At 36.6% G+C, this 16470-nt stretch overlaps 1 protein-coding gene across 1 annotated transcript; it reads left to right on the plus strand.

The window, feature by feature from the left end:
* The first annotated feature begins 787 nt into the window (after window positions 1-787).
* On the plus strand, window positions 788-9460 carry LOC307166787 (calcium-activated chloride channel regulator 3A-1-like). Its single transcript, XM_079885441.1, has 14 exons — window positions 788-985; window positions 1224-1361; window positions 1459-1600; window positions 1804-1909; window positions 1996-2164; window positions 2896-3126; window positions 3240-3467; window positions 3600-3780; window positions 3910-4016; window positions 4117-4332; window positions 4556-4820; window positions 4924-5088; window positions 7932-8156; window positions 8298-9460. Exons 1-14 carry the CDS (start codon window positions 833-835, stop codon window positions 8699-8701), a joined length of 2730 nt encoding a protein of 909 aa, XP_079741567.1. The 5' UTR covers window positions 788-832; the 3' UTR covers window positions 8702-9460.
* The last annotated feature ends 7010 nt before the right edge of the window (window positions 9461-16470 follow it).

The raw sequence follows: 16470 nt of genomic DNA on the forward strand, positions 1-16470 counted from the left end.
TTTTTTTCATTTGAAATTTACATTTTTAAATTAAAATGTGTTGTTGTGGATGTGGCATTAGATTATCATGCACAGAAATTATTAAAGACAGTCACACTGTAAATCTGAACAACATTTGTGAATCTAAGCTGATTTGACAAAAGATTTCAAGACAATAAGACAATAAATCAGGAAAATAATTTTTTACAGTGCAGTGACAGACAGAACTCAGTCAATGCACTGATTTAAACGGCTTATCAGAGTGAATGACAGAGACAGAAAAACATCATGTGGAGTTATTTTGTGACCCAGCAGCTGATTGTGACATACTTTTATTAGAGTATTTGTGGGATTTGTGGTTTTTGATGTCACTTTGATTTATAGAAGTTAAGTGACAAATTGATAGGTTCATGTGCCACTATTTATTTATTTATTTATTTATTTATGAAATCAGCTTTACAATCACAGGAATGAATTACATTTTAAATTATATTCAAATAGAAAACAGCTATTTTACATTATAATAATATTTCACAATATTACTGTTTTTTGTCTTCTTTTGTTGTCTGTGTGAAAGTAGCACTGTAGGTGCTTTCCTGTTCAATAACAGTCATGTAAAGTTAAATAAACAGCTATTGATATCTGATAGCTGATAGTGGATAACATGCTGCCCCATGGCACTGTAATAAATGTGTTCTTTATTGATATGACCCAGTCCCTTAGTCCATTCCAGTAAATGACATTCCATCTGTGATCAGGCCCTTCATGTGATCAGGCTCTTCAAATTAATCTTTGATTTGACATTGTTCAAAACGGGGTTTCGGGAGTTGCTGTTCATCTAAACTCTACAGCTATGGACTCAAGAACGGTGTTTGTCTTATTATGGACGTTGCTGTCGTCCACCTCCACTGGAATCAAACTAGATGTAGATGGTGGTTATGTTGACATTACCATTGCGATCAGTTCAAAAGTACCACAGGATAACACGCTCATTGATAAAATCAAGGTGAATATGCTTATTTTTGTCTATTTAACAAACTTTATGTGCATTCATTGTTTTAGAGGATTTTGTGAAAGATGTCATAGAAGATTCTGTTTTTTTATTTTTTTAATCTTAGAAATATATATTATATAATTATATAATCAGTATTTGTGAATGCACGAATGAAATAATAATTACTTTTGAATAAATACACTGAGCAGAGTTTTTTTCTCATTTTATCTTTTCACTTTCCTTCTGTCAGGACATGGTCACTGAAGGGTCGCTTCATCTTCATCAAGCATTGGATAAAAAGGTCTATTTTAAAGATGCTACAATACTGGTTCCATCTCACTGGAATAGTAAGGAATTTACCAGAGCAAGAACAGAGTCCTTTGAAAAGGTACAGAGAATTATGGCATTATATCTTGTAAATTATTAATTTCCATTCATTTCATTCACATATGATATTGCTGACCCGATCTCTATGTCAAACACAGGCCAAAATAAAAATCGATAACGCTGATTCAACTGAGCCATATACTCATCAGTATGGTGAATGTGGAAAAGAGGGAGAGTACATTCTTTTCACTCCAAACTTCCTTCTAAACGACACTGTGGTTCAGGTTTACGGATCAAGAGGTGAACATTATCTATCCTCCTTCTACATTTATACGTTTATAGTCAAATTTGGTATGTTTGAGTTTAATTTGAGTTGGACTTTAAGTTGGTTTTGCACTGTTTTCTGTTGTTTCTGGTGTTTTTGTCATTGCCTCAACTAACCATGACAATATTAATGTAGTCTGTTTGTTTTACTAGCAGTTTGTTTGTTTGTTTGTTTGCAGGAAGGGTCTTTGTGCATGAATGGGCTCATCTGAGATGGGGCTTGTTTGATGAATACAGTGAAACAAAGAAATTCTACCACTCAAATGGCCGTATTGAAGCTACAAGGTCATAAACTGTTAATTAAAAGAAGGAATATTTTTAAAAATGTCCTTGTAAATTACAATCACTATTGATTTCTTGCTTATTTTTAGGTGTAGCAAAAGCATTGAAGGACAGTATTATGAACGTACTGCTGATGGATCTCTTCAAGCGTGTGGCATTGATCCACAAACTTCCCTACCTGACGTGAATTGCACGTTTTTTCCAAACAAAAATCAAAACACAGACAGCTCCATAATGTACCTACCAAGCCTGGATTCTGTAAGTACAGATTTTCCACACATTCCAGTAAATTATTTTAGTAACTAATTAAACTTAAAGTGTACAGTACATGAGTTCTGTCCTGGGGCCTTTGACTGTTTTCTTCTGTTTGCCAAGTCATTTGGACGTTACTTCCCACAATTATTATCTACATTTCAATTTGCAACATCTGCTTGACAAGTTACATTTGCAAAATATTAAGTTTGAATTACAAGAAGCTAATATACTTTTTTAGTTTGTTAGACATTACAATGAGATATAAAGTTGAAATTCAGTGGCCTGAGGACACAAAGATAATTACAGAGTCCCGAAAGATACGTTTGCAAAAAATAAAAATATACATACTTTCTGGGTTGTATATGGGCTGATGGCGCAATACTCCTATTTGTCAAGTCCAAGGGTCTATAAAAAAAGGCTGATACAGTAAAAAGTGCTCAAAATGTGTCTTTCGTTAGGGCAGTGCGTCATATTTCAAGGCCTTATGTCCACTTTAATTAATTTAACTCTGTAGCGGCAGAGAAACCACAGAAATTGTAACACGTGAGCACAAAAAACAAAACAAAAAAAAATTCCTGTGTGCATGCAAAAGTTTCTTGTGAGCACGTGAAAGTCTGTATATTAGGGTCTCCATAGAAAAAAAAAAAAAAAAGAAAAAAAAAACGAGACATCTTATGTTTGGTGACATTATTTTTTATTTATTTTTTTTGTGTGTGACAAATTTTGTTTTTTAGGTGATCACATTTTGTCAAGCAAACGGTCACAATTATGAAGCCCCCAACCTGCAAAATGACAAATGTGGCAACAAACCGGCGTGGACCGTAATATTTGAGGATTCTGTGGATAAAGACACACTTCGTTCTCTAGAACCAATGCAATCCTCTCCACCACCACCATCTTTCAAAGTTGTGCAACGATTGCAACGGGTTGTTTGTCTCATCCTTGATATCTCAGGAAGCATGCACGTATGCAAACATAAAAAAAAAAACCTGAACTTCATTTGAAACAAGAGTGTCTGCATAATTTTATCCTTTACACACTTGAGTACCAATGCTCTGAAATGAGTTCTGTTTTCTAGGGCTCCAGAATCCTTCGACAGCAGCAGGCTGCCACACATTTCCTGCGGAGCATCATTGAGGATCAAGCCAGTGTTGGAATTGTAACCTTTAGTACTAATGCTAATACTCAGAGCCCCTTGACTACTATTGACAGCGACTCCACACGAGAGAATCTCATCAAAAAGTTGCCAGGCCAATCAGACCATGGATCAACAAACATGTGTAAAGGCCTCAATCTGGGCTTAGAGGTGCTATATTAATAGTTAATTTTATGTTTGTAATATGTGAAGTGTATATATATATATATATATGTGTGTGTGTGTGTGTGTGTGTGTGTGTGTGTGTGTAGTGACGAATGCTCTCTATTTTCTAAACATCAGGTACTTACAAAAGACAATATGGATGCATTAGGAGATGAAATCATTTTTCTGACAGACGGTGAGGCGACGGACGACATTGATAGTTGTAGTCCGATGGCAATAAACAGTGGCGCCATTATACACACAGTAGCTTTAGGTCCCAGTGCAGCTAAAGCACTGATGGAAATGGCGGAACGCACTGGTAAGTAAAAAAATAAATGAATAAGTATCTGTATCTGAGTAAATGATATTTTTAATATTGAGTACCAAAAAGAGTAAATGATAGTGCCAACTTAGTATGTAATGCAAAATTGTTCCATGATGAAAATAGGGGGAAAATTTATCTTATCCACTGATGACATCACCTCCAACCAGTTAATGGATGCGTTTGCTTCACTTACATTATCAACTGGAGATTACACAAAAGAAACAGTTCAGGTTTGGCAAGTGATCGCTCATTGATGAAATTATTACTTTAAGAGTGTCATTGATATTGTGTTTTTTAATGTTTTTTTTTTTTTTCATTTATATTCTTTAGCTAGAAAGTGTTGGAGAAAAAACATCAGGCTGGTTCAATGGGACAGTAACAGTGGATCAGACTGTTGGTAACAAAACCAACTTTGTAATAATCTATGAAAAAGATGTTCCAAGCATTTCCATACAGTCACCAAGTGGCTCAATCTACAGTCTGACACAAATGAGTCATGATATGTCTCTGAAAACAGTCACCTTAAAAGTTCCAGGAACTGCAGAGGTATGACAACTTTTATGAATCAGTTATTTAAGTTTATAGTTCAGACCATAAACATGTTGGCTAAACATGAACTATTATAATACAATAAAAGACATCTGGGCCAAGAGTTTTAGATAAACATTATCAAAATATGTTCAACAACAACTTCAGACTAAGATGATTCAGCTAATACACTTACAGCAAACCCTTATTTTTCTGCTTTTACTATCCATGTGTTTGGTAGACTGGGGACTGGAAGTACATCATCCAAAGTCCAACACTTCAGTCTCTGACTATAACAGTAACAAGTCAAGCGGCGCGTCCTGATGTTCCCCCTATCATAGTCAAAGCCCACATGAACCAGCAGTCAAGTGACGGCACTAAACCCATGATAGTGTTTGCTGAGGTCAGTCAGAATTACAAGCCTGTAATAAATGCTGAAGTGTGGGCTATGCTGGAGCCTGAATCTGGGTCTGCACAAACATTACAACTCCTGGACAATGGAGCAGGTAAATTACCCATAATTCTTGTTACAAGTGTGGACTCAACTTAAAATATAAATAAATAAGGTACATTTCCGAATTATATAACTCAGAGATCCATCTTTTTCAGGGGCTGATGCTTTTCAAAATGATGGCATCTATTCCAGATATTTCACAAAGTTCGAAAAAGGGAGAAGCAGCTTGAAAGTGAGAGTGAAGAATCCAGATGGACAAGCCAGATTTACAAACAAAAAAAAGAGTGGTGCCCCATACGTACCTGGATATGTGGTAAACGGTAAACCCTTGGTCATTTTGAAAATACATTTAAACTTGATCACATCTGAAAAGAAAAACTTACATTTAGACCAACAGCACAATCGCGAGTCTGATGTTATACAGTAGTTCAATAAAAACTTGAGTAACTTGAGTTTTAGACACAATATTGCTAGTTACGTTCTATTTTTTCCTAATTTTAACTATAGTTGCAACTAAAGCAAAAGCAGAATTGTTTGTAAAGTAACTTCTTAATGAATCAGTTTTTGAACGAGTGAATTCTGATCGACTAATCCAACATCTTATGTGAGACTCAGTTCGAAGGGCACTGTAAATTGCATTAGGGAGTATAAAGGTTACACCGATACATCACTTCACAGGAAGTGGACAACAAAATGTGCCCACCAGTTATTGCGCATCACTCCAACACTTTAAAGTTTGTATAAAATAAAAAATAAAGGCCCGGTTTCACAGACAGGGCTTAGATTAAGCCAGGATTAGGCTTTAGTTCAATTAGGGCATTTAAAAGTAACTTTTTTATCTTAACCGAACAGCTCATTGGAATGGTTATATGACTGTTTTGGGGTTGAATGGTGGTCTTCTCGCCTGTGAGCCGAAAAACCACCCTTGCAACTTTGGGCCGCCGGCCTCAGCGTCAGGAAGTATCGTGTGATATCCGGTCTCGCGATGTAACGAATTGCTTTATGGCACTGCACACATACACTATCTAAACATTTATATGCTAGCCTTCTGTGTATCATACATACCTCAGTGGACATGGCTCGGTGCGTTCGCCGGCTTCTTTGAAAACATATGCACATGACCAGCGGGAGAAGATGGGAGGGGGGTGAGTCGCCAACGAGTTTTGATGACAGTGTTGTCAAATATGTATTCCGAAGCTGTAGGGGGAGCTCTATAGAGAAACCCGCGAGCAAAAAGCGTGAAGAAATCGAGATGGTCCTCACTGCAGAGCATAAAATCCGGGGGGAGGAGTCGGATAAAATCCAACTCCTCCCACCTTACATACCTAAACCTACCAATCTCCACCCCCTGATCCCTAAACCCACCCCTAAACCTACCCATCTCCACCCCTAAACCTACCAATCTCCACCCCTTATTTAAGATCCAACTCCTCCCCTCGGATCTTGTGTACTGCATTGAGGTGCTACTGAAGAAATCGGCAAAGCTGCATAGTGCTGCTTTAAAGGAGAACTCCGGTCAATTTTAACATTGAGCTCATTTTTTTGTACATTTGGAGTGCTGTCAATACAAGTAGTCGATTGCCGAGTTCACGCGCGTGATCATAGGTATTAAACCTATGCGTGTGAACTCGGCAATCGACTACTTTGGACTTCAACCGAAAAACAGGATGTAAACAAAGGTATTTGCGCTGGCTTAAATAACATCATTTTTATACATATCTTTCACATATACTGCAGTCAGACTCACTCGTGTTCTCTCAGAAGGAATCACTCACATTTTCTGTGCACTTGTAATGACACATCAAGGATGTTAAGAGGCTAAAAGCAGGTTTAGTACTTGCCCCATTGAAGTCAACAGGGTGCAAATTTTAAAAATAGAATAACTCGGTGTAGGCAACACAGATTTTTGTCGTTGTTCTCTGTATTGACAGCACTCCAAATGTACAAAAAAATGAGCTCAATGTTAAAATTGACCGGAGTTCTCCTTTAAGTAGCTTTTATAAATGTACCTTTGAAAAAAATATTACATGCACCTTGAGACAAAACAATTTCAGCTATTTTACGATTTGTCAGTGCAAGTTGCTTTCTGTTAAAACAGCTCAAACATGCATTCTATCTGGGACTAGCTTAAGCCTTGTCTGTGAAACCGGGGGAAAAAGAAGTTGAGCCTCTTATTGTTTTTAATTAATCCAATGTGTGTTTTGTATGCAGCTGTTTGTGGGTATAAAGTGTGCAAGACACAAAAATCATAATGCAACTATCTTGATTACGATCAAATAATATCATAGACATATCCATACAACCAAATTACATTATTTCATATTAAACACCACAACAGATATTTATCACATTCAAATATGACAATTTATATTCATTAAATGAATAATACATTTTTACAAATACACATGGATGTGTAGGCTATATTACTGGAATATATGGTGAATTTAAAGTGAGTTTAATAAAAGGAATAAACATAATAACAAATCAAACATGGAGAACAGAGAACCAAGGAACCAGAGAATGAGTGTACCAAACATACATCCGTGTAGGACAAGACTTGACAAGGAACACAAGAAACACTGGGGTTTAAATGCACAAGGGGTAATGGGCAAACAAGACACACCTGGGAAAAATCTAAAAACTAATCAACAAGAAAACTACAAAGGACTATAAAACATGGTGCAGAAAACAAAATAACATAAAAGTCCACACAAGACCATGGGAAAACAGCCTGGGATCATGACAATTACACAAACCTATGGCTATTTATATTATAATTATTTACATTAGTATTATTGGGCCATCAAACCTCAAAATGTATTGAAATGTTTGATGACATTGCATTTAGTCAAGTGAAATAATCTTCAACAGGTATTCTGTGCTCTGTGAATAGAGCAAAGGGACTATGTAGGGACCCTGATAATTGGAATGCAGCTTGACTCAAAGTTTAGTTCCTGAGTGAATGATTGTTTTGAACAAATCGTTTGAGGTAAAGATTCAGTTACACACTCATTTAGAAACATGTATCTACTGTATGTAACCTGCAGAAAGAGTCCATAAATTCATGCACAAACTGAAACTAACAACATAAATGTCATTATATTTAGCTACAAAGCTGCTTCAGACAGAATCAAGCAGATTCAGGTGGTTCCTCTAATTTCAGGTGTGGTGGAGCTGAACCCTCCAAAGCCTCCAGTTTCTGAGGAACCACTTGAGGTCGGAAGCTTTACCAGAACAGCCACTGGAGAGAGTTTTGAGGTGACGTTTACAGGCTCAACTCCACCAAACTTCCCACCTAACAAAATCACAGATCTGAGTGCTGAGATCCAGGACAACTCTGTGCTTCTCAGCTGGACGGCTCCTGGTGAGGACCTCGACCAAGGGACAGGTAAAGCACACAATTACTATACCAGAATATAAATACAAGGTTTTTAATTTCTTCACTGACAACATAAAATAGTAGTTTCAAATTTTGATCATGAAATAATGTACATTTTATTGTCTTCATGGCATGTTTCTTTTCTTTAAGCGAAATCCTATGAGATCAGGTGGAGCTATGACCTTCAAATGCTTCGAGAAAGCTTCAGCAATGGTCATGCAGTCAATACAACTGCCGTCTCACCGCACGAGGCTGGATCAGTTGAACAGCATTCATTCAATTTCAGTTTCACAATCCAAAATGGCACCAAAATGTTCTTTGCAGTTCAGTCTGAAGACGAAGAAAAAGCGAAATCTGAAACCTCCAACATTGCTCAAGCTTCAAAGATCCTCCCTGATCCAAAACCCCAACCTGATCCAAAACCCCAAGGAATATCAAACCCAGGCATGAATTTGACAGTTCTTGTCATTTCTTTGTGTGTGGTAACTGTGGTCATATGTTTTGTTGTTGCTGTAACCACATGGGCAGTGAGACGCAGAAAACGCCTTGGTTAAAGCATTATCTGGAATTAACAATCTGATACAAACAATCAAAATCAAACCTTATGTGTAAATTTAACTTAACCATGCATCCAACTACTTAATTCTTACAATAACCATCTCTATCAAACAGACTTTCTAACTTCCTGAATATTTTTGCAAGTACATGTATTGCTATCTCATTTAGAATTCTCATTTATAGTTGATTCTCAATCGATTTATCTTCCTCTGAAATGTGAGCACCTTTAAATACAAATGAACAAAAACATTTCTGTACAATTAAAGGCTTGTTTTAAACTTGCCATGATGATTTAAAACACATTTTTAATTGATTCATTCTTTGAATTTTAAATGGCGACCTATTATGCTATTTTTCAAAGTGGGCTCTACTAGACTAGCTTGTCATGCTTAAATTCTCAAAAAAACACTTAATTTTGCCACATTATTTGACATTTTTGCAGCACTTCTCTTCCCAGATGGTCAGTAAGGCTCAGTTTAGTTCCTGTCTATATGAAGCCCCTCCTTTTGAAAACAGACTCTGTGCGTGATCCAATATGGTGTCTCCCGGCTGCTAGACTGTAACACTGTAAATAGCTCCAAGGTCAAGTTTTCAGATATAATTTTCTCTCTTTTCGCTCACTTTTTTCCCCATTTCACATTTTCTCCTTTTACAAAACTGGACTATAACATTATACAACCTGGATCATTCATTAAAGGTAGACTATCATTCACCAACACATGCAGACTTTTCAACTTAATATATTATTCTTCGATTCAAACCTCATTGGTTCCTGTGGAAGTTCAAACGTGCTGGACTCCCTTGTAACACGATATCACAATGAAGCAGTATCTATTGAGATTATCAGAAAGAGCTTTATTGCCAAACATGTTTGCACACACAAGGAATCTTTTCTTTTTTTGGTGACAGAAGAAGCTTCCAGTACACAGAGACAACAGTACAGATATAGTATATATATATATATATATATATATGTGTGTATAGTTGTTGGCGGGTGTACAGCCTTTGGCGGGTTGGCGGGTGTAAAAACCTTATTTCCTGTTTTAATGCAATCTTTTGAGCCCATATGGAAGGGGTGGATTCTTGAATCCACTGCTGCTTCAATATATATATTTTGAGTGGTTTGTAATCAAGTTATTAATCAATATTCAGGCATGAAAACTCCTCACCTTTCGGCGAAATTCGCCGTTTTAAATCCAAAATGGGTCACCTACGTGATTTGTGCAGATCCGATGAGAAAATATTTAGGGGGGGGGGGGGTGTTGTGGTCGAGGTCGAGGCCAGCATTTACCCGCTATAAAGTTACCATAAACTTCACAGCTTTAAAAAACAATCATCATTCCTAATGCCGAAACATGACAGGCAATCCGAGTCAGAGTAACGTTAGGGCAGAAATGTTTTCAAAGTCTTTTACACCGCGAGTCTGACAACTGGACACACTGCCGAACAAAGAACCACACGTCGGAAAGCAAGCCTGAGGTAAGTTATCTTACGATGTTAACTGTCCTGTCAGATACAGACAGCGATGTTGCCAATGTCATTATTTTTGACATTGGGGCGGGATAATATCGCGAGCGGGCGCGGGCGCCGTGAGCTCTGAGCGAGCAGGAACGAGTAACATTTAGTGAGTTGTCGTCAAAAAAGATGGATAACGCAAAAAAGCTGTCGGGGGCTAAAAATAGAAAAAGAAAGAGGGGAAATGAGATGGCATGTCAACTGATGCGACAGCAGCTAAATAAGTGGATGGTGAAAGGCTACAGGTAGGATTTTGTTTTGTGTGACGTCCAAGCATGTAGGCTAATGCCATCGGGACTACCGGGAGATTCCCGGTGGACCGACGTGCTTTTTGGGCCGATACATCTCATACTTTTTTTTGTTTTTTGTTTTTTTTGTCTTAACGGCCCATAAAACTCGTACATCGGCTGCCCGTTCGTTTTGTTTTGCTTATTTGGCGGCGCTGGGTTAGACAGTGCGTAATTAGTGTGTAATGCATTGGTCCAAAAAAAAAAAAAGTCAGCGCTAGTTTTTTTTTCTGACACCCGATGAAACACGTAGATCAGCGGCCCATTGGTTCTTTTCTTGCTTGACACTGGGCTAGCCCAATCACATCTTTAATGTGAAGTATAGAAATATACTCTTTTAAGATATTAGTACAAAACTAATTATGAAAGTATTTTTCAGTGCATTTGTTTTACAATATGGCTATTACTATCATGGGATTAATATTATAACTATTATTATGTAGTAGTAATGTAGACAGACACTGTAACTAAAAGAGTTTTGAATTTTTCTTTGTTCAATTTGCACTAGATTGATGAATTTAACATTAAAAAGCACAAAATTTTCTTACGGGGGAGCATGCCCCCGAACCCCCCTAGAGTGGCAGAGGTCCACTCACCACAGTGATGCTGTGAGAAACTGGTATTACTATGCCAATGCAGCTTACAGCTTTTTGGGGGGGATTCATCACTGTGGAGTATAGTTCAATTCTATTAATAAGTGAGAATTTTTTACTTATTTCATCTGTTCAAGTTAACTCTCACGCGTTCCTACTCACTCATGACATTTTTTTTGGGGGGGGGGGGGGGGGGGGGGTTATATGCCGCATCCTTCTCACCTTTTTTACCCCTGACCTGTTTTCATGCCTGAATGTTTATCCTTCCAAATATTAAACGATTTTAATGAAGCTTATATGAGATTTAAGTAGAATTACGTCTGTTCAATCTCTCCTTGTTTTTGAGAGAAGCACCCACCCAAAACATCTAGCTGACAATGAAAGCCGGTCACTGGAGTCACTCAGGCATGTCTCGTATGGGACCAGTTCAAAGTCAAAGCATTAACTTTACTTTTCATCTTCAGTCACTATAGAGAATAATGACGAATATTGTCTGAACCTCTTAAGAGAAAGTACATCTTATCAGTATGTTTTGGGAAAGTTTCCTGATCAGAGCTAGAGCTTGACCAACTCCAACCTTGAAGAAGCGGTGTGTGTGTGTGTGTGTGTGTGTGTGTGTGTGTGTGTGTGTGTGTGTGTGTGTGTGTGTGTGTGTGCGTTAGTACCCTTTGTTACAGGACCTGACGTTCGTGAGGTGAGCAACTGGCACCCAGGGGAAATGAAATGACCCCCTGATAGACAAACTTAAGATTCGTGACCTCGGTCACTTTGTGCCTTAACCGGGATCCTGGTTGTCATCCTGATAATCAATGGAAATATGCTTCTGACTTGTATGTGAAAATTTTGAAAGTTACCTATGCCTTAAACAATCATAATCATTCAATTATTCAAGTGATGGTTGTTTAGTGACCTTATGTGTACCATAAGACTGCTGAAGCTAACTTCTGCTGATAAAACTGTAAACTATTCTTCTGTAAAATATTCTTCATTTGATTGCATCTCTGACTCCTGGTCTTCATTCATCATATCTGGTCCCTTAACTGTACATTTCTCTATATCAATGCACTACAACATTATATTGCACCAAGTAAACTAATTAAGAGTCAGCCAACATTTTACAAATGTACCAGCCTTGAGAACAAATTTAGTATATGAAGTATATCCATATTATGTTTTAAATGGGCCATGATGCTGGCAGAATAGTCACACCCCTGCATGACATTGAAGCACACACCCACTTATCTCTGATCAGCATTAAGATCATTTGTGAAATTGTTCAAAATGGGCTTTTGGGAGTTGCTGTTCATCTAAACTCTACAGCTATGGACTATGGAACAGTGTTTGTCTTATTATGGATGTTGCTGTCATCCACCTCCACTGGAATCAAACTAGATGGAAATGGTTATGTTGACATTACCATTGCGATCAGTTCAAAAGTACCACAGGATAACACGCTCATTGATAAAATCAAGGTGAATATATATTTTTTTGTCTATTTAACAACAAATGCATTGATGGTTTTAGTGCCTTTAGTGAAAGATCATATTTTTTGCAGTTTTTAAAGAAAATTTAGAACGAAATATATAATCAAGTTTCATTAACAGTATTTGAATGAACAAATTGACGTATAATTACTTTTTATAAATACTGTACACACATTTTGAGTTCTTCTCATTTTTCCTTCTGACAGGACATGGTCACTGAAGGGTCGTTTCATCTTCATCAAGCATTGGATAAAAAGGTCTATTTCAAAGAAGCTACAATACTAGTTCCACCCCACTGGATTAGTAAGGAGTTTACCAGAGCAAGAACAGAGGCCTATGAAAAGGCACAGAAAATTATGCCATTTTTATTACGTGTCAAATATTAATCAATTCGATCATTTCATTAACATACTGCTGATGCAATTTCTATGTGAAATGCAGGCAAAAATAATAAATGATAATGCTAAACCAGAATATGGTGATGAGCCCTATACTCATCAATATGGTGAATGTGGAGCTGAGGGTCAGTACATTCATTTCACCCCAAACTTTCTCAGAGACGACACACTCATTAAGTCTTATGGGTCAAGAGGTGAATGTAATTTGTTATCCTTCAACATTCATCCAGGTTAATGCAGTAATCTGTTTGTTGTATTAACAAGAATGTTTGTTTGTTTGTTTGTTTGTTTGTTTGTTTTTTTGCAGGAAGGGTCTTGGTTCATGAATGGGCTCATCTGAGATGGGGCGTGTTTGATGAATACAGTGAAACAAAGCCATTCTACTACTCAAATGGCCGTATTGAAGCTACAAGGTCATAAAACTTTAACAAAAATAAAGTGTTTTATTAAAATCTCCTCGGAAATTATTTCAACCATTGATTTCCTGCTTATCTTTAGGTGTAGCAACAACATTGAAGGTCAATTTTATGATTAATTACTTCAACCGTGTCACACTGATCCAGAAACTTTACTACCGACTAAGAGGTGCAAGTTTTTTTCCTAACAAATATCAAAAAACAAGCAACTCCATAATGTTCATGCCAAACCTGGATTCTGTAAGTACAGATTTTACATGTTTCCAGACATGCAAAATGTATCTTTGGTCATCTGCAGTGCGTTGCATGCAAACATATGGAATGAAGTAATTATTTGAAATATTTGGTTTTAGGTGATCTCATTTTGTCGTGAAAACGAGCACAATTATGAAGCCCCAAACTTGCAAAATAAAAAATGTGGCAACAAAGTAACAATAGTTATATATTACTCAGTAGAGAATAGGAGCACACACACACACACACACACACACACACACATATATATATATATATATATATATATATTATGATTTACTGTATGCCTGATATATCAGTTAAGAATTTTTATCTTTTTTAACCTTTTTTTAATCATGAAGTGTTTCACCACCTTCCACTTGACAAGTCATGTTTGATGTCATTGAGAGCTGCTCAATATATTTCATGAGATCCTGTGAGAGAGCTAATAAGACATCATGTAATGTACATTAGATATAAACATCACTATGCCTTACAGCATCTTAACACTGTCATGTCTGAGGAGCTTTTATGGTTTTGTAGGAATTTTCCTGTATGGCTTTATGGATGGGCTGATTGTGGCATTTGAAAAATCTTAAGGGCCCTTTGGGTTCAGTCATGGCATTGTTTATGAGGATTTTATAGTGTCATTAGATCTTATTGTGATCATTCAACTGTTATCGTGCTTTCTTTTTGTGGTAATTATATGGCAACTATGCATAGTTATTTAAGGGGGTGATGCTGTATGATGCTGTACAAGGAAAATCATAGTCTAAATAAAAATGCAACTACTGGAAAATGACAATAGATTTTCAGCCATTAAGTCATTAGACACAATAAACCTCATAGTATAACACAAGTTATGAAAAGGAAACATGATGAAGTCAGTGTGCACCATGGGCCTCATTTATAAAACGTGTACTATGAGTGCGTGTACGCTAAAATCCAAGCCAACGTTCATATTTATAAAATCAGTCTTAACATGCAAATGTACTTAGTGTAACCAGTCCTACTCCCCTCTAGAGCGCCTCTAGAAGCCAGGGGAGTGTGGTTTACACGCGCAGCTCTTACTGGCCTGTTACACTCACCCTCCAGTTTTTTGTGTGTACGGTCCGTCTCTGAATCACACGTTCGCACATTTGAGAAAAGATCAAATGTAGGATGGTTTCTACGCAAAGTTTTATAAATGAGGCCCCTTATGTCTAAAATATTTAAAATCACAGATAACTACGTATACTTTTATACCATATGTTTCAAATTGTTATATGAATACATTTAACTTCTTATTATATATAGCCTATATTTTATTTGCATGTATATATGTTTTTGAAAGAAGTCTCTTATGCAAAAGTAATATTGTTAAATATTATCACAACTTAAAGTAACCGTATTCTATTTTACTATTTTCTATTTTCAGTCACATAATCCTTCAGAAATCATTGTAATAAGCTAATTTGCTGCTCAAGAACCATTTCTTATTATCAGTGTTGAAAACAGTTGTAGTTTAACATTTTTCAAGGATTCTTCAAAGAATACTGAGGTTTTAAAGAACAGCATTTATTTGAAATATATATATATAAATTAAGTTAATTCCAAAAATGAAGAAGTTTCTGTCCGTTTTCAAACTATTCAGCCACATTCAACTTGATGCTAACTCATTTCTGATGCTGTTGAGCCAAAATTACTCAACAAAGTTTAAGAAAGGTTGCAAGAGGGTTAAACTGATAAGGGCATATTGCCACATTTTTTGTTGCAATCACAAAGCACGGAAGCATAACACGACTACTTATAAACCTTTTTTTTTTTTTTTGCCCGTCGTCACATCTTGGCTTTTCTCACACTATAGGAACTTTTAAGTCTATGATTTTTTTATCAACATGTTTGTGGTCTCTTACATTTTGAAAATCTGATAAGATTTCCACTTTTTGTGTGGGCCAGCCTTAAGCTGGACTGCAGAGATTTATAGCGCACAAACACAACATTTAGAATATAAGCTTTCTGAGATTTAGAAAACAATCTCAGCTATAAATAAAGTCTTGTTTTAAAGACAAGAAAAACCCAAAAACAAGAAACAAGACATCTAGATAAACAGTTAAAACAAGATATTATACACTTTTAAATCCTCCAGATCTTCTGAACCAAATTTGCTCGACCCTGCTCTTAGAGATCTACTTCTTGTCTCTGGGTTCTCGGTTCTCTGTTGTGTTAGCAATGTAACAACTCACCCTGTTCACATATGCATAGCCCTTTGGAATGATGTGTGTCTGGAAGAATGTGGATTTGCCCGCTGCAAGACCCCCCCCCCCCCCCCCCCCAAAAAAAAAACAAAACAAGGGTTATATCATAAAAATTGGTCACCTGGAAGGAGTAAGAGGAAAAAACAAACACTGAAAAAAGGCTCACATCCAGGGAATCCCACTGCTACAATGACTTCCTGTTTGGTAGATGTGAGGGATGTATCAGGAGGATCGTAAAGACGCATTTTGGAGTGTAATTTCCTCTGGACAATGATACAAAAACACAAAACATTATTACAGATGTTTAGTACAGTAATGTCCAAAAAGTTTGGGCCAGTAAGATTTTTAAATATTTTTGAAAGAAGTCTCTTATGCTAATTTCTTATTATTAATAATGAAAACAGTTGTGCTGCTTTATATTTTTGTGGAAATCATAAGACATTATTTTTTTAGGATTCTTTGATGAATGAAAAGAACAGCATTTATTTGAAATATATGTTTTTTGTAACATTATAAATGTATTTAGTGCCAATTCTGATGAATTAGATTGAATCCATCTTTACTGAATTAAAGTACTTATTTCTTTACAAAAAAATCTTAC

This window comes from Squalius cephalus (genome assembly GCF_949319135.1).
Source record: "Squalius cephalus genome assembly, chromosome: 11".
Taxonomy (NCBI): domain Eukaryota; kingdom Metazoa; phylum Chordata; class Actinopteri; order Cypriniformes; family Leuciscidae; genus Squalius; species Squalius cephalus.